The sequence below is a fragment of the Poecilia latipinna genome, unplaced genomic scaffold (genome assembly GCF_001443285.1).
Source record: "Poecilia latipinna isolate Pla-1442-1.1 unplaced genomic scaffold, P_latipinna-1.0 Scaffold159, whole genome shotgun sequence".
Classification (NCBI taxonomy): domain Eukaryota; kingdom Metazoa; phylum Chordata; class Actinopteri; order Cyprinodontiformes; family Poeciliidae; genus Poecilia; species Poecilia latipinna.
This window is the reverse complement of record NW_015112775.1, coordinates 396,651-419,683: the sequence shown is the minus strand read 5'-3', so window position 1 is coordinate 419,683 and position 23,033 is coordinate 396,651. Positions and strand designations below refer to the sequence as shown.

General features: G+C 37.1%; 2 protein-coding genes across 4 annotated transcripts in view; both read right to left on the bottom strand.

Moving 5' to 3' along the window:
- arhgef6 (Rac/Cdc42 guanine nucleotide exchange factor (GEF) 6) overlaps positions 1-13,097 on the bottom strand; it is a 40,638-nt gene extending 27,541 nt beyond the window's left edge. For both annotated transcript variants that reach the window (XM_015029638.1, XM_015029640.1), the window contains exons 1-7: positions 12,811-13,097; positions 10,448-10,531; positions 6,845-6,929; positions 3,558-3,676; positions 1,706-1,910; positions 1,361-1,413; positions 344-438 (exon numbers count right to left, since the gene is read on the bottom strand). In XM_015029638.1, the coding sequence (XP_014885124.1) occupies positions 344-438; positions 1,361-1,413; positions 1,706-1,910; positions 3,558-3,676; positions 6,845-6,929; positions 10,448-10,531; positions 12,811-12,975 (806 nt within the window). In that variant the 5' untranslated portion in view covers positions 12,976-13,097. The remainder of the gene's footprint in view (positions 1-343; positions 439-1,360; positions 1,414-1,705; positions 1,911-3,557; positions 3,677-6,844; positions 6,930-10,447; positions 10,532-12,810) is intronic.
- A 1,222-nt stretch (positions 13,098-14,319) lies between these two features.
- On the bottom strand, positions 14,320-21,015 carry rbmx (RNA binding motif protein X-linked). Of its 2 annotated transcripts, none has more exons than XR_001424630.1 (10): positions 20,713-21,013; positions 20,499-20,608; positions 19,039-19,145; positions 18,797-18,950; positions 18,479-18,616; positions 18,269-18,380; positions 17,949-18,074; positions 17,116-17,207; positions 14,807-14,897; positions 14,320-14,458 (listed from the first exon to the last, which is right to left on the bottom strand). XR_001424630.1 is itself a non-coding variant. In XM_015029637.1 (10 exons), the coding sequence occupies exons 3-10, from the start codon at positions 20,605-20,607 to the stop codon at positions 16,062-16,064; spliced, it is 1,152 nt and encodes a 383-aa protein (XP_014885123.1). In that variant the 5' UTR covers position 20,608; positions 20,713-20,812; positions 20,890-21,015; the 3' UTR covers positions 15,758-16,061. The 2 variants fall into 2 exon arrangements, 1 of the variants encoding a protein (XP_014885123.1); XM_015029637.1 differs by lacking the exons at positions 14,320-14,458; positions 14,807-14,897 and adding an exon at positions 15,758-16,375 and having other exon boundaries at positions 20,713-20,812; positions 20,890-21,015.
- Positions 21,016-23,033: the final 2,018 nt, after the last annotated feature.

Genomic DNA, 23,033 nt, shown 5'->3' with positions numbered 1-23,033 from the left:
TGGCACAACTTCTGCTTTCACAGAGGAGCCAACTCTTGCTAAATAGATTTAATTGTGCAGCTCCTGACTGCTATTTATACTCTAAATTTCCTCAGAACCAACAACTTAGTTAAATAACAGAAATGATCTGTTATTTATCCAAAGTTGCACTTCACTAATCTTCATACTTAAAAACTGAAAGTGAAAGATGGTGTACAAACCTTCACCATGACTTTACTTGTGATAAATATATTGCTACCAATATTATTTTTTTATTTTTTTCAATTACCCAAAAGGATAGGTCAAAATTCAGACTCCTAGTGTAAGAGCCAGTAATGGACCCATGTCATTGTTTTGTTCTTACTTGTCGCTAGCTTGCAGGGGTCGGAGGTAACAAGTGAGCACAGTTTGTAACTCTTTAACAAACTCCCGCTCATGATCCAAGATGTCCTGAACCACCTGTGAAAAACAAAACAGAGAGAATATTTAAAATAATCTGATCTTATAAAAACCTTCCATGTTCTGAAAATAACTTATAAAAACGGCCAACTTGTGGCAAATTAAGAATTATTTATCCATTTATGTGCCATTTATTTCGTTAGTACGTTAATTTAATTAATTAGTTTTTTCTGAACTCCCAGCCCCACTAAAAATCAAAGGTTAATCCTGTTTTACTCATTAAACAAAAAATAAATTTAAGAAATGTATTACGGGCACCTGCAGTAGGTCCAGGCCCAAACCATGACATTTCTACCACAATGTTCTTTTTCTAAAAAGTTGCATTTACTTTGTTCAAGAGTCCAAATAATTGAATTACAGACTCATATGTCCAAGAACAAACTTTCCAGAAGCCCAAGTCCTTGTCTACACTTGCTTGGGCAAACTTGAGTCAGGCCATCATGTTTTTAAGAGCAAATTATGGTTCCTCCTTGCACAGCTCTCATGGAAGTTAAATATGTACAGTTTGTTGTAGGTCCCATAATGAAATTTTAGGGTTTTCAGATGTTTCTTTTAGCATCTTGCCGTCCACTGTCGAGGTAAACTCGCTTGAATGGCCCGATTTGGGCAAGTTGGCAGTTATTTTGATTGCTTCCCACTCATAGATTAGTTTTTGTACAGCATAACAACTGATTTGAAATTCTTCTGAGGCCTCTTTAAGTTCTTAACCAGTGGGATAAGCTGCTACAATCTTCTATTTGCAGGTTTTGATTTCACCATGATGTTTACTCTCCCTTCAACAGCAAGCAGGACACTAAATCAAATGTCTGAATTTAAAACAGGGCTGATACACCTTTGTTTGATTTTAGCCAATATAAGTAGGAATAGATAATCCATTTTACACCTGAATGTGCATTTTTAATAACATTTGATGGAAACTCACCACACTGAAATAGTTCTTGGTCAGAGGAATTCCTTTAGGAGATAGTGGTTTTTCTGAGGAGGAATTCAGAGACAATAACAGAATATATTTACCAAACAAGCTACATCATCAACATTTCTAACTTCAATTATGTCATTAAATTATTCTCAGTCAAGCTATATATGAGCATTATAAGCAAAAGTGAAAACTCTCCAATTGCATTGGAGAGTTTAATGGACTAGGAGTCCATTAAATGGACCACTTAATTGACTGAGTCCATTAAATGCATAAAATTCAACATTTTCAGACCAATGCTATCAAAGCTGAAAGACGGGATTATTGTCAGAGAAGGGAAACTAAACTCACCGCATGGTTTGATCTCTCGAACGTAGTTGCTAGGGAACCAGCCCGTCTTGCCGTTGAGCGTCCCCTCCCACCACCCGCCGTCCTCCTGCCGCGTGACGATGATCACTTCACCTTTGCTGAAGGACAGCTCGTCCTCGTTGTTCTGCTTGAAGTTGAAGCGGGCCTTCACCATCACCTGCCCGCCGCCGCCGTTTTCAGACATTTCCTGTTTGAACAGCTGGGTCAGGTCCAGTCACCAGCAAAACTAGTGTTTCCACAGTTTCAGTAAAGATTTATGTCTGCACATGGTAACATACTGGTGAGATATTACCGGTAATAATGCCTATATTTTCACAATTAGACATTTACTAGATAAAAAAAAGTGATGTAGAGCTTTCACCAACATCTGTCCTCTATAATCTATTTGGACGGATGTGAATCCAGTCGAGACTGATTGCAGATAATTTCCCACCTCGATTAGTTAGGCGATCTAAACTAGAAACGCGGTGCTCACGTTTTTCCTGGTTGATACCAAAGGAAACTTTGCAGATTCTGACCTCTTGTGGACTGACTGGTTACTTTCTAATCTGAATCTCAAAAGTGATTCAGATTAGTATCATTCAGTAAACATAAATTATGTAACAACAAATTCCACGTTGTTTGAAAATGAAAAAAAAATAAATAATAATAAAATAATCATCATATTTTCTTAATAAAAGTTTAAAAACTAAGTGCAATTAAATAAATAGGTACATAAGCTTCACTCCTGATGAGCTTTCTCTGTAGTTTAATTTTTTTGTCCCAATTACTTTTTGATTACATGCACTATAGCAGAATTTGAGCTTTACATATAAAGGTATGTGCTTCCCAAATTAAACAACCTATTATTTTTCTAGTGAACTTATATATTAAACAGCTGATTGTCAGACGGTAAAATGTTTTCCTCTGGTGTCTTCACATCCACACCGAGCTCCGGTTCATTTTAATCTATCAACGGTGTTAATATTCTGAATTTGTTAGTGATTTTCCTGAAACACTGTGAGGCGACAGTCTGCTACTTGTCACCCCCCCCCTGTCACATGCTTTGCATGTGACAGGGAGGCTTAAAAAGTTCATCAAAGCAAGTTGAGACCAATCCAGTAATTAGTGATGACTAAAGACAGTCAACAAACAATGCCTTGATTTGACTATAACATCTGAGAAAAATAAAGTCGTCCAGTAGAGCAACTACACCGACTTAAAAGCTTAAACAGAGAAAATGAATCAGACTGGAACAGAAAGGTCAAAAAGTTAGTAAGTTTATTGAACATAAAGCAGGCTAAGTTGTCTTGAATGCAACACTAAAACTCTTTTCATTAATTTAAGTGATATTACGGCAGCTCAACTTGTTATTTAAAATTTCTCAAAATAAAATGAGTCATGATCATCAAGGTTAGTAGGTTACATTTATTTAGTCTTACCAACCTGAAGAAGCAGATACTGGTTGATACATAAAATATATACTTCATCTACATTTTCTACTTATTACTGCCTTTCCCCCAGAACTTTATTTAGGAAATTATTTCTTCATATAAAGGAATTGCAAAGCCATCTAAGAATATATTTTAGCATTTTCAACAAATTGGCTTAAGAAAAACCTCTAAAACGTATTTAAGCACCCCACCTATCCGTCATTTATTCCCACACTCTTACACATGGACAATTTACAATCATTGACCCAGCAGTCATGTTTTTGGACTTTGAGAGGAGCTAGGAGTACCTGGCGAAAACCCATATATGTATAGGGAGAACATGCAAGCTCCTTGGTGAAAGACTTTCATCTTGTTTCATCTTAAAAATATTAAATATAGCTGAAAATAAAGAGGAATCATACCACTGATTTAGATTGTCTGCGCAGAGACCCTTTGGATCTGGTGGAGGACAGCGCGTGTGAAGACGTCGTCTGATTAGGAGAGGACGAACCGGACTGAGGACATCGCTCCACAGCACAATCTACGCACAGACACGGACGAAACAGGAAGCCTCAAATTAAGGTTACATTTCAGTGCTCTCACCTGGAAAAGGTTCACAAACACGTCATGCAGGTGCACAGCCACAGTGGAGGATGACAACCTGAAGATACTTCATGTTAATAACGCTCTGTTGCTCTGCCCCGCTCCAAGGCAGCGAGCAAACAAAGCCTACGAATTTATGATTACTCACAGGATAATCGGATTTAACCAAAACTGACATTACAAGGCTGGAATAAACAAGCAGCTAAACAAAGAGCAGCCTTCAAATAAACAACATCAGAGATTGTGCTTGTGCAGCATCCATGTTGCTCTCGGATCATATTTTCTCCAAAGCTGCTCTTGTCTGATAGCAATTTTATTGCACAGGCAGAGCCAATGGAGGGAAAAAAAAAAAAATCAAAATCAGATTTATGTCAGCTCTAGCTCTGTGTCATAAGTCACCCACTGCTGCAGAGGATCTTTGATTTAAAGTCAGTAGATATCAGCTGCCCTGCAGTATGAGAGCAGTTCTGCCAGTGCACTGAGCAGTAACCTTCCTTTATTTGGAATAAAACAGACACAGGCGAGCAAGCAGAAGCACTCGCAGAAGGAAACTCATTTCATGCCAACTGGAAGCCACCCAAGTTTGTTGTTTGATGCTTTTTCAAATTACAAAGGATGAGAAAGGAATGTGATGCACAATTAACCTTTCAAACCTAAAATTGGATCAAATAAACATTAAAGGTGCGAGGATATAATCCTCAGGGGAACTTTCTCTTACCGACAGTAAAACAGCAATATTTTGTGTAATCTTGTTTCATCAGCACATCATTTTGAATTCATGAGACTCTGATATGATTTAGATGGGAAAAAGCAGGAGAGCCTCTGCTTTCCATATGCCGGCATACATCATACTTAAAAATGATTGTTATCATTAAAAACAGACGCTGAAGGCAGTGACAGGTGGAACTCATAAATCCCATATGTGAACCCGTCTGCACAGCGAAGCCCAACAACCCCGTCTGTTTAGTGGTCACCACTTTTTTACATACAGAGGATTCAAGAAACAAACAAAGCAAGAAACATGTAAGGATACTACATAGCAATGATCTCACATTAGATTGCAATAATTAATATTTGATCAATCACAAGATGCACCAATCAGTCAGCCATAGATTTGATTCAGAATTAATCACAAACACTTAATATCTGATTATTTTCCCCCAATTGATTAATTGCATCAAAATGTATAGCTACCAACATTTTTGGTCTACAAATGCACTTGTTTCAGTTCAATAAAAATCACATAAAAAGTTAAGGGTCAGACGCTTCTTTTCATTTTTAGAAAAAACAATGACCAGAATTGGTCAGAACTGGTCAGACTTAAAAAAAAATATATAAAAATAATCGATATCACATGAAAAAGTCTGACTGGTAAACCTCCCGACCAACCGTCTTCAAACACTGGCAAATCGACTGCAAATCTTTTTATTCCCCAGCGATCAGAGTAAAATGAAGTTTCAGCTCCTCACATTGCGGCACAGTCATTTTTTTCATTCAATTCATCAATTCATCAAGGGCAAACAACATGTGAATCAACTTTAAAAAATACTGCACACATATGTTATTACAAGCTTAATCATTATTTTATTATAGTTACTTTTTACAAAAATCGAAATGCTGTATGGATGGTTGATGTATTTATTTAATGAAAATGATTGGAGTTTTTTAAGAAATGAATTGTAAAAAAAAAAAAAAAAACAACTGATGATATCTAAACATCTACAACCTAAACAGTTGGTGGTGTGTTTGAATCACTTTAATGTATTACTTTTATCTGACAGACTCCAAACAAAGACTCCTCAGTGAAGCAGCTAGTCCAGGATTTGTATGGCGTTTCAAATTCCAACAGTATTTTCACCTTCGTACCACATTTATTACAATATTACACACACATGAGGTCACAGGATACTGTCTGAGGTGCATTAAAGCATGAATAAAAATGGCACACAGCGTGACACAAGCACACACTGCCATGCAAGCTGCCCATCTGTAACCCAGAGAGACATGCAGCCAAAACCCTCAGTGTAGTGTCAACTCATTTACTAATGTTCTTTTTTGCTCATCGACCAAAAAAAAATCTTATTTCGCAATTTCCAGATCATAATAATAATAATAATAATAATAATAATAATAATAATTCCTTAATTTGTTGTACGTATGTCAAGCATGGGCTAATTAATGCATCAAGGTATGCTGAAGTATGTAAAATTTACGGTTTCAAAGATTGTTGAAGAGTTTGTATCAGAATGACCCGTTTTCAAACACACAGTCAAACACCGCTGCCCCTCCCACACCTGTTTCTGCACACTCCCAGTCAGATTACTGAAAGAAGGATTCTATTGTTGTTGTTTTTTTCCTTTAAAATAAATAAAAGTTCAGTTTTTGAAAATCTAGACTTGAACTGCATGGACAACCCATCACTCCCATTAGGGAAACCCCAAGATACAGACTGACTACCTAAATTAGCTGACAGCTCACCTAATTAACCAACAAACAAGAGCTTGGTATACTGACAATGTTACTCTGTAAAGAGAGCAACGAAAAAAAATTATAACAGTGGCTTAAGCGCTTGAAAACAACTAAATTTAGCGAAAGTTTATGTTTAGACTTTCATACATTGTCTCAAAAATACAATAAATATACTGAATAAACATTATCATAACTGTCATAATCACAATGTTGAATCCTTAAAGGATTAGTATCAATAAGTTTTGTTTATGTGCATTAAATAAAAGTGATCTAGACCTCTAATGACAAAACAGACAAAATTAGGAAGCCTATTACTCCTGGAGAGAAATGGAGACTTCTTAGCATAAATCTAAAAATACCATAGGGACTTTATTACTCTTACAGACAGAAGAATCCCATTCAAACAGCTGACATGAAGCTATTCAATAGTGTGAACAGCTTCTCATTCCTTAAAACAATTGGGTGCAGTAAAGGTCCAATAAATCATTTGCTATTGGATAAAAACAAAGTAAATGTCGCTATGCATAATGTTTTGTTACTCTTTTTGCTGCCATTAGAGCCAAAAATCTAAGAGTGTTGAGCTTTCACTTGGACAAGCAAACTGAACCGCAGCAGAGAAAAAGATGAGAACTGTTACCTTGCGTGGCAAAGTTGAATGCCAGCAGCGTATTCAGGACCTTGCCAAAATTCTCTCCAGTGTACAACCACTCTGGTTCAAACCCCTGGATGGAAAAGAAACAGAGAAAACACAGTCAGACAAAAAATAAAACTGAAACCATCTGTTCATACAAACTGGGAACATTTAAACCTCAGCATAAAGCATGTTTCAATCAGGTTAACCCATAGCTTCCAGATTACTACCAACTGGGATCACAACACGGTGTTGCAACGAGTTAAAATTCAACTCCGTCGAGTTGAATTTTAATTTGTAACGTTACCATAGAGCTCTAGCCCAGAAAACAGCCATAACAGGGAGAGAGTTAGTGCCTTTGGATCTACACCAGACCACAGGTGAGGTTTTCAGGTGGGAGGAGCTAAGCGTCATCTACTGGTTGAATAATACCAGCATTTTGTTTCAATTATCTCCCAGTTTATATTTCCTTATAACTCTGTGGCCTAATTCAAATTTAAAATATTAAGATTTATAGTGCATTTGATTTATCTCTGCAATCAGAGTTTAGATCCAGATATGGCGTCACATCTCAGTGTCATGTCTTCCAGATGGAAGTAGGAAAATTAGTAGCAATAAGCCAACTATTGGAAGGCTAACTAGAACTGGAAACAAAAGATGGCGCCCAACGCCTAATGGTTGCCACGGGAGATTCAAGGATTGTCAAACAAGCATGAATGTTTCATGCAAACCACAAACACTCCAGGTATGTTTGATGAGGGAATAACATGCATCATGGTATAAAGTGCTAAGAAGTCAGTTTTGCGTAATACCCCCCTGGTAGATCTGGTGGAAACCGAGGGTAGATAATTATGGCCCTGAAAGCCAACCATAGGTTCCTGGAAAAGGTTCTGTGGCAGAAACATGGCTAAGGAGTAGGTCAAAATTAGCTCCTTTACAGGGAAGAGTGAGTTTTGTTGCTTTCGTGATTCACACTAACAAGACTCTTATTCTTCCATGCAACACAAACAAAAGAAGGAGACCTATACCGATGCAGCATACATAAAGTGATTATAAGGCAAAGATAACAGATATTTTGAACCTGACCCCCTTTTTTGCAACAAAACAAACAGAGAAACACTCATTTGCAATTCTCTTTCCACTTCCCTGCACTCACAGTGCCAGGTTAGCCCAACTCAGACAGCTATCGTCTTTCCTCCAGTGGATAAAGTTTCACATTTTAAATAAAACATCTTAAATATAGAGGCTGAGCACTGTAACAGCAGATTCAGGAGTTGTGTTTTAGTTGCGTTTTTGTGTGTGTGACGTGTTCAGGTATGAAATCAACAGAGAGAAAAACTTGTGTATGATTGTTTTGAATAAAATGAAAAGAAGCAACAATAGAGGCTGTGTGCTTTGTTTCTGGTAACGATGGAGTTATTGCAGTAGATGGGTCAGTCATGTAGATTTTTAACATGGATTTAACTGTGCTAGTTATGAGATGTTGACCTGAGTTGCAATAGTTGTTGCACTAAATGACAGTTGCAACGTATGAACAAAGGGCAAATGCATCTTTCACATTTCACAACAGTGATTAAAAAAAAATCACAGGCCATGAACGGTAATCGGTTCTTCCTCCTTGTCATCTGCAAGCAGAAGTGAAAGCAGTTACCCAGCTTTCTTCATATAGGCACTGGACAGCCAGGCATTATTTATTTATCAGAGCAAAAGGCAAAAAGAAAATACCATAATCGCTGAGGGAAGGGCAGGGTTAGAAGTAGCCACATAGTCATCCCCAGGCTGATACGTTTGACAGCACCTCTCAGAAACCTTCTGCCAGTGACCTAGTGGCTGCTCGCAGAACGTCTAATTATGGGCTAAACCAGAGTTGGTGGATAAAAAGCAAAGAGGACCTCCCAGACATAACAAGCCAGCTGGGCAGGACTACTGAACCACTAAAGTGAGCCAAGCTTGCTGACTCAAATCGCTGCTTAAACAGAGCGAGTGATGTGTTTCAAAACCACAACAGATTATTTATAACAGACTGGGAGAGACATTAATGTTCGCTGTTCTGGTACGGTGTAGAACTGGCTGGAATTGAGAAAGACTCTCTTGCATAAAGGAAAAATTCCCAGCTGGTTTGTGCTTAGTTGTCCCATCAAAGTCTAATAAAGTTTCTAAAAGTTACCATCACACACGTCTTGGTGTTTAATGCTACCTCACTTGTTGATATGCATTTTTTTGTTGTTGTTGTTAAAAAAACATTTCCAGTTGTAATAAAACATGGTAAGGTCATGATCACAGAAACTAAAGTAGCAGCACAAATCACTCTTATGAAGATGAAACGGTTCATATTACAACTGAACATACAAACCAAGAAATAAATAAGCAAATATCAACATACTATATTCCTGTTTCAGCATGGGTGAGTTACTGTTATCAAGGTTTATTAGAGCTTTTTAAAAAGTTATTCTCCAAAATTAAAAAGAAAGTCCATCATACTGGTCTTATGATTTAAATCCAGCAAGTAAAAGGTTCAGAGACCTTTTCTACCCGCTGTATGGAGCATAGAGTAGTGCACCATTCCCCTCCCCCACCCGTTGCTGAGCACTTCTAGTCAACAAGACTACAACTATGCTTTTATTTGCTTACCAAAAAATAAAATCAGTTTTAAAATACTTCTGGTTCTGAAAAACATGGTGATTTTGTGGAGATTGGAGGAGCACCACTAATCAATCTATTAACTTAACACTGTTAAAGTCTACAGCTGTACATTAAAATGGCCTACAGGACAAATAGCATGCCTACATAATCACCTAATATAAGTATATTATACGCCAACTTTGTAACAAGAATGTTTATTTTAAATTACTATTAAACTGACAAGGGATTTGCTGAACTCTTTAAATAAAAATAATAATAAAAAACACTAAATATTATCCCTAACATTGTTTCAATAATTATAAATCAGTAAGTGACGCAATTTCAGCAGGAGTAGATATGACTGTTAGATTGTAATCATAGGCTAACATATCTCATAGCAATCCGGTGCTATTTGTGTTATTCTTTCTGTAATTGAAAAATACCACTGAACTAATTGTTTAAACCAAAATAATTTTAGATATAGAACAATATTGTTATGACTGTAAGAATCAGTAAATAAATATAAATATTTTAGTGGCAGTAAAAATTACTTTTTCTGCCACATGACCTAAATGACATGACATTTAGGTCATGTCATATATTTGTTCATATTTATGGAATAATAATGTCAAGGTTACACCACGGAGCATAATTACTTCCCTTTCTCTAAAACAAAATCCTGGAATAGATGTCTGTGACAACATTAAACAAGTTTTTTTTATTTGTTAATTTACATAGGAATGTAAAAGAGAAAGTAAACTTAGAAGGAAGTGAATTATTGCCATTTGAAGTAAATGGATCAGGTGGTGAGAGTAAAAATAATAAAAAAAATTCCCATCTTCCCTAGTCCATAGTAAACATGAAGTCTAACCTAATGAGCAGATCACAACACAAGAAAGAGTGTGATCAAAGCTTTCCCTTTGGTCTGCAGCAGAATAAAGCTATGCCGACAGAAAATGATCATAAAAAGACACTGAGGCAACTTACCTCCACTTTCAACGACGAGCATCCTCTTAAAAACTCTTTGATGTTGGAGATACAGTCAGCGTCTGTTCTTGGATCCTGGGAATACTGAGCACAAAAAATAAATGTATCAACCCACACCTCGGTTTAGTAATCCAAGCAGGCATATGACACACATTGGCCCGTCAGAGCTTTAGTTTTAGTGTCACTTTGAAGGAACAAAACCCCACAAGATTGTAAACCCAATCAAATGTTGCGCCTAATAATTTCAAACATTACTGAATGGCTAATGAATCTCCTCCTTGCCGTCATAAGCCACAGAAACGCCAAAGAAGCCACATTTAAGCAAAACATCCGCTCACTTTGAAGACTTTCAAAATAAAGGTCTGTCTTAACAACGAGTACAAAGTACGTATGAAAGAAAGGCATAGCTTTTCACCTTTTAACCAATGCTAGAACATACTTATTACGTAAACGCTGTGGATCTAGGAGTAATAACATGAAGATAAACCAAAATAGCTCGGAAGAAAAGAGAAGCTGCAACTTCCGGTTGCATTTTGTTTCGTACAGCAGGTCGCAGCAGTGTTTCATCAAGCCGTAGAGTTGCGCTCCCCCACCAGCTACGCTTTTAAATAGCGTTTTACGGCCGACATGGTGCATTCAGGTGTAGTTGTCGGCTACAGTATTAACACCGCAATAAAAGATGTAGGTACTGATAATGATAATGATTATTTAAAGCTCAAATATCACAGTGGTTTTATTAAACACTTAATAAATAACGTCTTTGACAGTTTCACAGTTTCTGAAAGTTTCAGTAAAACTCCAAAGGCATTTTTAGAATATTATGATTTCAGTCATTAGCTTATTTATTGGACATATGAATATATTTAAAAAAAATGAATAAAAATAACATAAGTAACCAAATGACTTTCACATATTTAGCATGTTAGGTATTTCATTCTGGTCAAGTACACTATATTTCTGTGTCTAATATGAAAAATTTTATATAGATGCTAAATGCCAGTATAATAAAAAAAAATACACCAAGATTACTACAGGTTTAAACAATTTGAAGAATCCAAGATGAGGATGTTGTCATGCCTTTATAACTTTGATTTACTCTCAACATTCATGTCTTTTGATGCAACTGAAGAATACAGTTGAAGCCAGATATTCCAATGAATGAGCTTTATGAAAAAGAAGCTATTCTTCAAATAATTATTTGTAGTTTTTAATTGTAAACTTTATTTTTTTTTCCAGGTACTATATAATGTGGAAAAAATAGAAGTGATTTTTATGCTTTATTACAGTATCAAAACAAACTTCAAGGGCTACAACTGGCTTATACAGCATCCTGCATGCGTCTGAAAAAAATTACTATAGGTATAGTCTTATACATAAATACAGTGAGGCAACCAGAGCCTTACTGTACAAAATGAGCATAGGCAGTTTTCCAATCTACTCTGAAATTCCCCTACAGATTATATTAATTAAATATTCTGTATTAAAATATTCTAACAATTTAAACAAATGACTTACTTGTTTTTAATCAAGATCATGTTAAAATTTTAGAATTTTAGTTTTTATTGCATTTAATAGATCAAAGGAGTCCAGCTTTATTGAGATAATTTAATGAAATTATTGTTTAAAGGTACAACTTCTTAAAAATGCTAAGTGTTGAGAGGGGAGGCGTTAGTAAACATTTAAATATGATTTGAAGATTTAATTTCACAGTTTCTTCACCATAGATAATCTAGTGTGCAAAGTGTACTTGAACGCGCCAAATCTCCACCATAAAACCCAGTAAAGACGCGCAATAGCTTGACAGAAGGGCAGAAGTGGTGGGGAAACGCATCTCGACGCAACACCGGGAAGAGCAGCCGCTCAAGAGGAAGTGACGACCTGAATTTGCAACTGTTATCATGATCAACTTTGTTACCTCCACATTTAACATACAAAATCACTTTAATCGCATTAAAAAGTCAAGATGTTCTTGCTCTGGTGAATTCTCCAGGAATAACTATTGAAAGTGTGAACTATTTGGTGCACTCCTATGGCAAAATTAGTCTTGTTTTAGTAGGTGTTCACACTGACCTACTCAGTCATATCAAGAATGCGGAACATTTTTTTTCCCCCACAGGAAATCACTTATTGAAATCTGTAGTCTGTAAACTCGCAGAAAACCTACTTTAATCCGACGCAGCACTCCCTGTAGAAGTAACAGAAAAGCGTTCAGCTGTCAAAACTTACAGCACGGGTAGAGAATGCAAGGCCAGGGCTGCAGACAGAAGTTCCTGTCGGTATCACTTTCATCAAACCCCTCCCTTCTTTTCACCGAGATCAGTCGATCGTTTGACATTTGTTTACTTAATAAATCAGCAGCTTACCTTGGGCGTGAAGCCAGGTATGAGTCTCTCCGTGAGCTTGCACAGAACGACCCCATCCTTGAGTGATGTTTTCAGAAACTCCTCCGGGTCCGCTATGTTCTTTTTGGGCGAGCTGAGCACTCCTAACGATATCAACCACGTTACCGTCTGCTCCTCGGGATTCATAGCTCCACAAAATGATCATCGCCTAAGCCCGCATTGCTAAAACAGAAAAGTGGCGGCCTGTTCCGTATCAATATGCAACTCACATCCGCACTTCTGCTAGAAGTTAAAAAAAAAAAAAAAAAAAAAAAAAAAAACGAGGCGGCGAGAGAGGGGGGGTTGGACGACGCAGTTACTACATGCAAAACTGATGATCACCCCTACTGGCAAACAGGCACCTCAACAATACACAGGGTGCTGGATTTCCCCCTGCAAAGCAGCACATGCTGTGAGAGAGAGCAGATGGTCTCATCAAGTACAAATGAGCCAAGGCTCAGAAAATAAGGAAAGTAACTGATATCTTAGAGGCATCAGCATATTTTTGCATGAAGGGGAAAAACCAGCAGGTCTGCAACAAGCCTGACGGGGTGTTTTGCAACTGATTTAGGAAACTTGCAAATGTGAAATTCACATTCTCTCACTGTTCTTTAAAGTTTAATCATTTGAGTTTGGATTGGAAGATTAATTTTTACACTAATGGGCCTAAATAAAGTCCAGTTGCTTTCAGGAATAAGCTAACTTGTATATTTATCTCACCTGCATGTAATTTCTCAGTTATGTTTTCGATGTTTATTCCCAAATCCAATTTATCTGAAAAACACATTTAAAACTCTGCTTAACCAAAGTGCTGTATAGTACAAGAATAGAGCAAAACAAAACATAATAAAGTGGAAGAAAAAAATAACTTTAAAACATTAAACTACAGCTTCACCTAATTATATAAAATATTTATTAGCAGCCTCCTGCAGAACACAGCAGACTGAGAAAGTAATTTAGTAAAAATAAAATGGTCCAGTCAAAGTCCAGACCTAAATTTATTTGGAATTTGTGTCAAGACTTTGGAATTCAGGGATGGGCAAAAAATTCAGTCTAGTCATGCCAATCTGGTACAGACAAGGCCCAAAAACCTGCAGCAGTAAGCGCAAAGATAGATAATTCTCCAAATGACTCCTGAACATAAATGCAGGCCATGGTTGTGGTGACGTTTCCGCCAACTTCACAATTATGTTACTTTGTGTTGGTCTAACACACAAAGCCTCAAAGCACTTTAATGTTTGTGACAGAAAAGGGAAAAGTTTGAGTGTGAATACATTTTCAAGGTATCACTGGTGTAACTGGGTTAAACTTTTAGAGCACAGACTAATATTTAAATCGATCTCATCAAGTATTTCTATGTCGAAGGTTAGCATCGCTGCAAAAAGTCTGGGGAGAAGAAAAATTCTGATTTGCTACTTTTAGAAATATTACAACTGCTTTACTGAATTATCTTTCCCAGTTTCACTGTTGTATCGAGACAAAAAGGGAAAACTGATTTTAAAGACTTTATTTAAAACACAACAAATATCAAATTTAACCAAGTCCTCAGTCTGCACTCTTCCCACTTCCAACAGGTTCTTCCAGTCGAATGGTTTCAGTCAACCCCTGCAACGGTGGGCTGCAACGGCACCTGAAAAGCAATGAACGAACAATTAAATCAAGCCGACAGATCTATAGAATGATAGCAAGTTTCAGCTCATCTTACAAATCAGGAACAATTTAAAATGTGTATAAATGAGTTTATACTCAGTTAAAGGAGGACTTGTTGTTAGTTTAGGTCTGGCTTTACAGTCTGTGCTTAAGAGGGAGTAAGGCAGCACAACATATTGTTTCAATATTAGTGTACAACATTGAGATTGCATAGAACTGGGTGCAAAAAATGTTGGCCAATATATATATTCCACATGTTACATGCTTCAATTTTACATGCTAATGTAATATTTGACAAAGCAGCTGTTGTCATATGTGCTGGACATACCTAGGTTGATTAAAGATGATCTGGTTAAATCAGTCCAACAACTGGAGGATATAACTGGTTTATTTCAGCAGCCATTGCTTTGATGTTCATCCTGCAACACAGAAAAACAATTAACATTGTCCTTGTCTTAAGTGTGTATTGAAAAATAAAATATAAAGATATTGTAGTTCTCAATCCAACTTCAAGTTTCTCCGTATGATTTTTTTTTTCCAGTTTGGCTGCTGGGTTGATGGCGTTTCTCCACGGGTCTCCAGTTTTTTTGGGCATGCTTGTAGAAGAGGTTTGGTTACTGAACAGAATTTATGCCTGCTTGGTTTTTACTAAGACAAAACGTTTTTCACTAGATGTCGCTTAATGTCAAAAAAAAATACTGATGCCAATTCTTTGAAACTGCACAACTCGTTGAGCAAAAAGTTGTTTCGAGGGCTCAGATTGTCAATCTTGTTGATCAAAAGGAAGGAATCCTCATGGTTTGTTGCTCTTAAAAAAATTACCAAATAAAACAATTAAAAGCGCTTATTTCAGTTGACCTCCTTATTGCAGCGTTTCCTGAGGCAAAAGTTGTCTGGAGTGAAGATTGTAATACAGGACAATGAGAAACTCATTTACAGGTGAGAAACAAAGGTTTGCTTTGCTTACCAGCTGATGACTATCGGTCGAGTTGTGTTTGCTTGTTGCCTTTGGTTTTGTCGTTGCATGTCATCAAATTGCTCTAGGGTGATGGATCCATTTCCAAGGGGAACTACATTGGAACATTTTGACAGTAACATTTCCCCATCTGGCAAACAGTAGTGTCCAGTTGGAAGCACATTTTGTTTAATATTTCATTCCACTCCATCACATGTGCGAACAGACTCACCTATGATTACAGAACTTTGTAAAGGAGACGGTGTCGTCACTTTTTCCCCACATTTGTCAGAAATCTTGAGGTGAAAAATCGATGAGCAGATGTAGAGTTTCAACTAAAAGCTTTATTAGCGTATGAAAGCCATATTTAGGGCATTGCAGATTCAACTCACACTGAACTGACAAAAACACTTAACTACACTGTGACATAGGTAAAGAAATACTATATATTAAAAAAGGGAAAAAAAATACACATTAAACGGGGAAAGTAAAAGATACAAAGCTAAGCTTCCTAAGTCACAGATTTAAGACACATTTTGTCTGTTTGTATTCACCAGATTTCTTCCAAAACATGTGTCAAGTATGTATGAAGATCAAAGTTTGCATTAATGAGACTTCCAAGTCCATTTTAGTATCTGTTGCGAGCCATTCCTCTATCAGGCCGACCGCCACCACGGCCACCGCGAGGCCCTCCACGACTTGAGCCATACGAGTCACGAGGAGGGTAGCCTCTCTCGCCAGGGGGGGCGGGGCCCCTTTCCTGCCTACCCATTCTCTCTCCACGGCTCGGAGGGTACGGGTCACTCCGGCTGCTGGGGTAACTGTCACGACTGCCATAGCCGTCCCTGGAGCTGCTGCCATAGTCATCGTAACGACTGCTTCCACCGCTTCCACCATAGGATGGTGGGGGGCCCCGTGAGGGTGGGGCGCTGCGAGAGTTACCTGCAGGGTCAATGGTTCAGGTAATGGTTCAGGTAATGGTTCAACTTCAATAAATTACTTGCAGCGTTAAGTGCGCACTTTCTGCCAATAGAACTCATCCTGTGACAAATTTCATGGGTTGTGTGTTTTTTTGTTTGTTTTGTTTTTGTTTTCATCTTCCATTTGTTTGAGTTCTACATTTAATGTGGATGTTTTAGTTGATGAGCAGTTGCAGTTGATATAAAATTAATATCTTCTACATTGAATAAGTGGGTAGTGTTACTCCATTTCTGCATGCCATTTACTCGGGAAGCCATTTTTCCTTTAAGAGGTCCAGGTGAAGAAAAGAGACGAGGTTTTCTGACTTGTCTTGAAGGTTTGTGAAGTTTAATCCTTGAGCGAGTGCTTTGCTAGGCAACACTTAATGGACATTTCCAAGGTTTCTGAGGGATCCTTACAGTTGCATACTCTGCGTCAAGTCAAATCAAATTGTGTCTTTGCCTGAAATTGTCACACTTTTGATAAATATAGGAATTGGACAGTGTGGACTGAGCTTTTAGACAAATTTCTGCTTTTAGCCTAGAAGCCAATGTCTGAATTACATACAAATGTGCGAGTTGGAGGTTTGTTCAGGGTGAACGTTCTTCTGTTGGGAGGTAGTGAACTTGAGCTTTCTGTTGCAGCCTGTGCCATGACTTATTTTTGCAGCTTTTCCCTGTGTGACGGTAATAATTTGTTGAGCTCATGGAGCTGTATCTTACCGTAACCATCATAGGAATCTCGGTAGGAGCCACCACTGGGACGATCCATGTAGCCCCTCGGCTCTCTGCCACCTCCATAACCATCACGGTCGCTTAGTAAAAAACATAACATAACCCCATTATGTTTAGACAAGCAGGTGTGATTTTAAGAATGTCTTAAAACCTTAGGAACTAAAGCAAACCTGTATCTCCGCCTGTCATATTAAGCACATCAATTATTAAAATAAACCCAATCATTTTAATTTGCTTATTTGTTTTCTTCCTGTTTCTGTTTCTACCAGACTGGATAACAAAAGGCTTCACTCCAGTGCATTGACCTGACTGACCCCCTCTCTTCTTGTTGCCTTAGCTGAAGGAGGAGTGAACTCTGGTGTCAGTTGCTTGCCAGGCACAGGGTATTGTGGACACAAGCCAGAAAACACAAGTGGAATTATTCAAATGGAGTGTTTTTGTTGTTAGTTTGCACTTTTGTTTATAAAGGTCCTATCTGGAAGTTTTCCTGGTATGAGACCAAAGACTGATCGATATCTTTGAAGGACAATTTTACATACAGAAACTTCATAATCTATTTTATTTATGGTTTCGGATGTGTATAGGTTTTTATTTTAATTTCATTTAGTGTTTTTGGTTGTTTTGTTTAGTTCTTTTGGATGTTTAAAATCTCTTTCAGTTCCAGTGTTAACCGTTACTTAGAAATTACAGTTTTGAGCTTTGATGTACTTCTTTATCACTACATTACTTTCAAATTTTATCAAAAAAATACAATATTATTCATCACAATCATTTCTGGGCAATTTATCGTCAAGCAAAATATGTTACAGTGACAGGCATACCTGTATCCTCTTGACATTGAGCCATAGTCGTCTCTGGAGCCAGAACTAGAATATTCTCTGTAGGAGTAATCTCTGGGAGGAGGTCCATAGTCCCGGTCTCTTGAACTGTAATCCCGGCTGGAGTATCTAAAAACCATTAAACAGGACCGATCTATTTAGGTTCATCACAACAACAAGGTACAATAAAAGTGTTTATGGAGTGTTTATTCAACAACTTTAACATATTATATTTTAGTAAATCTTTTTTTTAATCTTATGTAAATTTTCCTGTTTATGCTCAGAAATAATTCACAATAGACCCTGGTTCTGATATTTCCTACCCATCTTTAGGGTTGTAATGGTCATCTCTTGGGGATGGATAATCATCTCTCCTGGACATGGAGTCTCTGCGGGGTGGAGGGCCATAGGGATCCCTGTCTCTGGACATGGGAGCTGAAATGACAATAAGTTAACAGTTATATCCTCAAACCGTTGGGAGACAATAAAAAAAAAAAAGAAATGCATATTCTGAGACTGTTTTAAATTCTCACGTCTGCTCATGGGACCAGATAGAGCCGATCTCTTGGGTGGAGGACCCCCATTGCGAACTGGTGGACCTCGTTTCATTGGCGGACCTCTGGATGACATCCGACTATAGTAGCCATCTCCATCTTCTGAATCATAGTAGTCTTAAAAGATGGACATATTTTCAGCATTTATCCAAGTTAATTAAAAACCCACCTTTTTAAATTTCCCCAATAGGTATCTATATTTAAAAATGCCTGTGTTATCGAGAGGAAACCAAAGTCCAATTCCTAGTTTGTGTGCAAACTTTGCCAAAAAACGTCTTATTCTGATTAACATCTTACCTCTGGATGGGGGCCCCCTCATTCCTCCTCTTGACCCGCGGGGCCCTCTGGGAGGACCCCGGCTTCGAGAATGCAGAGGCGGCCCTCGTCTGCCAGAACTCTCAAACTGAGGCTTTGTCGCTTGCTCCACTTTAATAGGCTTCCCATCCAAAGACTGGTTAAAAAAAAAAAAGTTACAATTACAATCGGAACTTCAAAATGTTATAAAAAAAATAATATCTTGAAGAAAAACAAAGACCCACCTTTCCATTCATTTCCCGGGCGGCATCTTTTGCATCAGCCGGACTTTCAAAGGTTACAAAAGCAAAGCCCCTTGATTTGTTTGTTTCACGGTCCTTCATTAGAAGTACTGAAACATAAAAACAAAAAAGGTGAGACCAGAAGTGGACTTAAAAAAATAAAAAAATTTTTTTAAATACTTTCAGATTTAAGGCATAACAGTTTGTTACTACTTTATATTTTATTGCATCCTGTGAATTGCAATAATAACTAAAAAAACAATAAAACACTTTGATTGAAAGTTTAGTATAAACTACTAATTTGAGAGTTGATGTGTCACCATCTGGAATTCTGCAGATGTAGTTTGTGCTGAAATGACTTACTAAAACCATTGATAACATTCAAAATCTATATGTTGCCAAATACCAAGTATCGTGTTCACACAGTCAGGACTTATCAATGTTTAGGTCTGATAAAACCTTGATTTGTTTGGCTGAATTAGGATTTTATTATTATTATTATCTTTTTTAAATCAGCCATTTTCCAGTACCTGTACTAAAAAAATAAATTAAAATATTTGATCAATTAGCCTCGATTTAGTATGTGCAATGTCCAGAGCCTCTTGGGGAGAAAAAAATGGACAAATTGTGACTTAATCTCAAGATTAAACTCTTATTAAAAAAATACAAATAAAAACATCCTATGTCAATTAAACCAAGCCAGAATATTTAACCCATGACTAATTCTGAAAAGATTATGTAGTGACAAATGTGATCCTTTGCCTGGATTATGTCATTTATTTGAACAATTTACTGATATAACTAGATGCTGTGCTCCTATTTTAAGCAACTTTTGGGGCTTAGCGGGCATTCAACACTACTCATCTTTAATGTAATTGGGCAAAGGAAATAAAATAGTTTAATATTTCAGCATTTAATTATACATCCATAAACTACACTGCTCAAAAAAATAAAGGGAACACTCAAATAACACATCCTAGATCTGAATGAATGAAATATTCTCATTGAATACTTTGTTCTGTACAAAGTTGAATGTGCTGACAACAAAGTCACACAAAAATCATCAATGGAAATCAAATTTAGTAACCAATGGAGGCCTGGATCTGGAGCCACACACAAAATTAAAGTGAAATGTTCCCTTTATTTTTTTGAGCAGTATATTTAGCTTTTCAAAAGGGCCCTCAAAGTATTTTGAAAATAAACAAACAAAACAAAAACAAAAAACACTCATATCTATGGAAAGTGAAAATGAAACAATCCGAGTTCATACAAAGTCTGCAGTATTTATTTTAAATATTGGTAAAACTGTTAAAAGAAAAAGATGCAATTTAAACTGTAATATTACAACTAAAAATATAAAATTTCAAGTGTGTATTAATTACAGCAACACATAAGCTTTGTACGCGGTGCCAAATCAGTAGAAAATTAAAATCGAGTTCTACTTGTGGAGGGGTCAATCCCACCTTCGACGATCCTGCCATATTTGCTGAAGTACTGCTCCAAGGCCTTGTCGGTGGTCTCTGTGTTGAGTCCACCGATGAAGAGCTTCCCCGGTCGGTCTGCTTCGGCCATTCTAAAAAACAAAGAAAATGCCGTTCGGGTCAACTATCACACGGAAAATATTGCACACGAACGATAAAACCGCTCTTAAAAACGAATAATTTGCTAAATGAATACCTTTTTGCTGGTTTCGAGTCGCTCAACGCGCAAAATGGCGATAAACGCGCCACCAATATCAGCGAAACAGTTATTCACGTTAGACGACTTTCCCCACGAGCTAGAAAAAAAACACTTAAACACTGCGGTTTAAAAGCACAAAGGCGCCAAGTGTGAAATATTTAAAACAACACGGACCTAGTCTACTCAAAGCATGCAGGCTAACAACGTGATATAACGAGGAACTACGAAAATGATCAGGCTTTAGGAGGATACAATGATGGTGAACAACGGTTGCTCTTCTTCCTCTGTTTACCTTCTTCCGGCTGAAATACATATGCCTGCCCCCTAGTGGCACTCCAAGGCACTGCACATCTGCAACCGCTCTAGTATCGCACTCATTTTCTGTTTAGGTTTAATGTTTCATCGTTTTCATTATTGGTTCTTATGAAATACTATTTTTTTAATCCCTTGATATTTTAGTCATGCAACCACTCATACCATTTTTTTCACTCTCTTAAGAGACTGAATGAACATCACTTCACAATGTGTGAGGTTATAAAAATTGTCTATCTTTGCTAAGTAGCTCAAGCTCTGTTAAACTGAATGGAGAACGATTGTGGACATCAGCTTACAGGATTTGGATCTGGATTTTGACTGGGTCATTCCGCACTGCTACAGACAAATAAATACACTTTAATTCAAGGAAGCTGTTAATTAGATTTAGTCCTTTATGATTGCATTGTGTTCTCTATTCTGCTCTGTAGCTTTCTGTGGATTTTGTGGGTGACTCATTTTGTGAAGCACTTTGTGACATCTGTGCAATTTATGAACCTCGAGGAGTCACGAATCAGTGTTAAAAGTTATAAATAAAACTTTCCACTGAAAGGGACTGAACATTGCACTGAAAAGAGGTGATGGGTAAATTTAGTTGGACTCTGGCTGGGAAACCCAAAACTTAATTTAATTTCAGGTAAAGCCTTTCTTTTGTTGATTTAAATGTACTATTACACTGAGATTGTTTCTACAGTTGGGATGTGTCTTCTTAATCTGCTTTTTGAGCAAAAACCTGAAGGTTTGGGGGTAAAAACAAATATTTCTAAATTAGGAACTTTCTACATTTTGGCCACTTTCATTATTAGTTTTCAGTAAATGAGAAAGACTGAATTGTATGTCCAGGTTTTGAAATGTTGCTGTTATTCCATATTATCTCCAGATGAAACTGTGTTTCTGTGATGTGGAGAGCAACACTGGAGTTTCACAGAACAGTTCTGGTTTCGTTCCTATTTATGCTGGACACCACAGACAGGTCTGAGTTCTGCCACATTCAGAAGTACTCTGCTAATATTTCTATTGCAGCGTATATCAGGAATGAAATGGAATGGAGTACTAGGACTTGGCAATCAAGGGGATTCAGTAACTAGAGGATGGAAAACTGCCTCCTGCTGACCAACTACAAAAGCTATCTATCTATCTATCTATCTATCTATCTATCTATCTATCTATCTATCTATCTATCTATCTATCTATCTATCTATCTATCTATCTATCTATCTATCTATCTATCTATGTTATGAATGACTCCTTAGAAATTAGGCTAAATTACAAAGAACAGTTCTCAAGATCAATATTTGCAATATATCCCAGGATCAGATTGTGAGTACATTTTGTTTACTTAAATTTTGAGTTACAGTTGTTGATACAGAACTAAAGCTTAACTAAATAAAGTTGAAAAATGTATATCATTTGAGGTGATAGGCAGATTATTTAGACACAGAATAGCACTATAATACCAGCAAATAAATTTTAGTTATTTCAGTAAAAACTTTCACCACAGGCCATGCAAAGTTGTGGACTTCCGTTTCCTTCTACAAGCGCTACGTATCATTCAGGTTTTTCTAGTCATCCTTCATTTACATTATTTCCCAAATTTACGAATGAATATCCCTCTTCAATTTTTTTAAAACGATGTCTGCTCTCTTCTACAAAAATTCAGATTTCTCTAGCACATTTTCACAATTGTACTTTATGTTTTCCCTGTAAGTCAGTTCAGATATAAAAACGAGGAAAACAAGGGTGTTGATGGTGGCTGACAAGCAACGTAAAGTTCCACGGTGTCAAAATATGATGCCTGTCAAAATAATTCAAGTAGCAAATATATCTGCTCATTTTAAGCCTCCATGTAATTCCATTATAATATAAGTAAAACATATTAAAAACATTTGAATACAAATTGTATTACACGCAGTTTTGCATAATCTTAAAACACAGAAATCAAACGTTTGGAGCAGAACGAATCCTTCGTACCTTTACTTTGAAGGGGAAACCCCGTGACATCCGCA

Excerpts from the sequence above, each read along its gene's own strand:
- rbmx (XM_015029637.1), bottom strand. The coding sequence starts at position 20,607 with ATGGCCGAAGCAGACCGACCGGGGAAGCTCTTCATCGGTGGACTCAAC. Across the intron at positions 19,146-20,498 it reads ATATGGCAGGATCGTCGAAG|TACTTCTAATGAAGGACCGT; the intron begins GTGGGATTGACC and ends TTTATGTTTCAG. Across the intron at positions 18,617-18,796 it reads GAGGGGGCCCCCATCCAGAG|ACTACTATGATTCAGAAGAT; the intron begins GTAAGATGTTAA and ends CCATCTTTTAAG.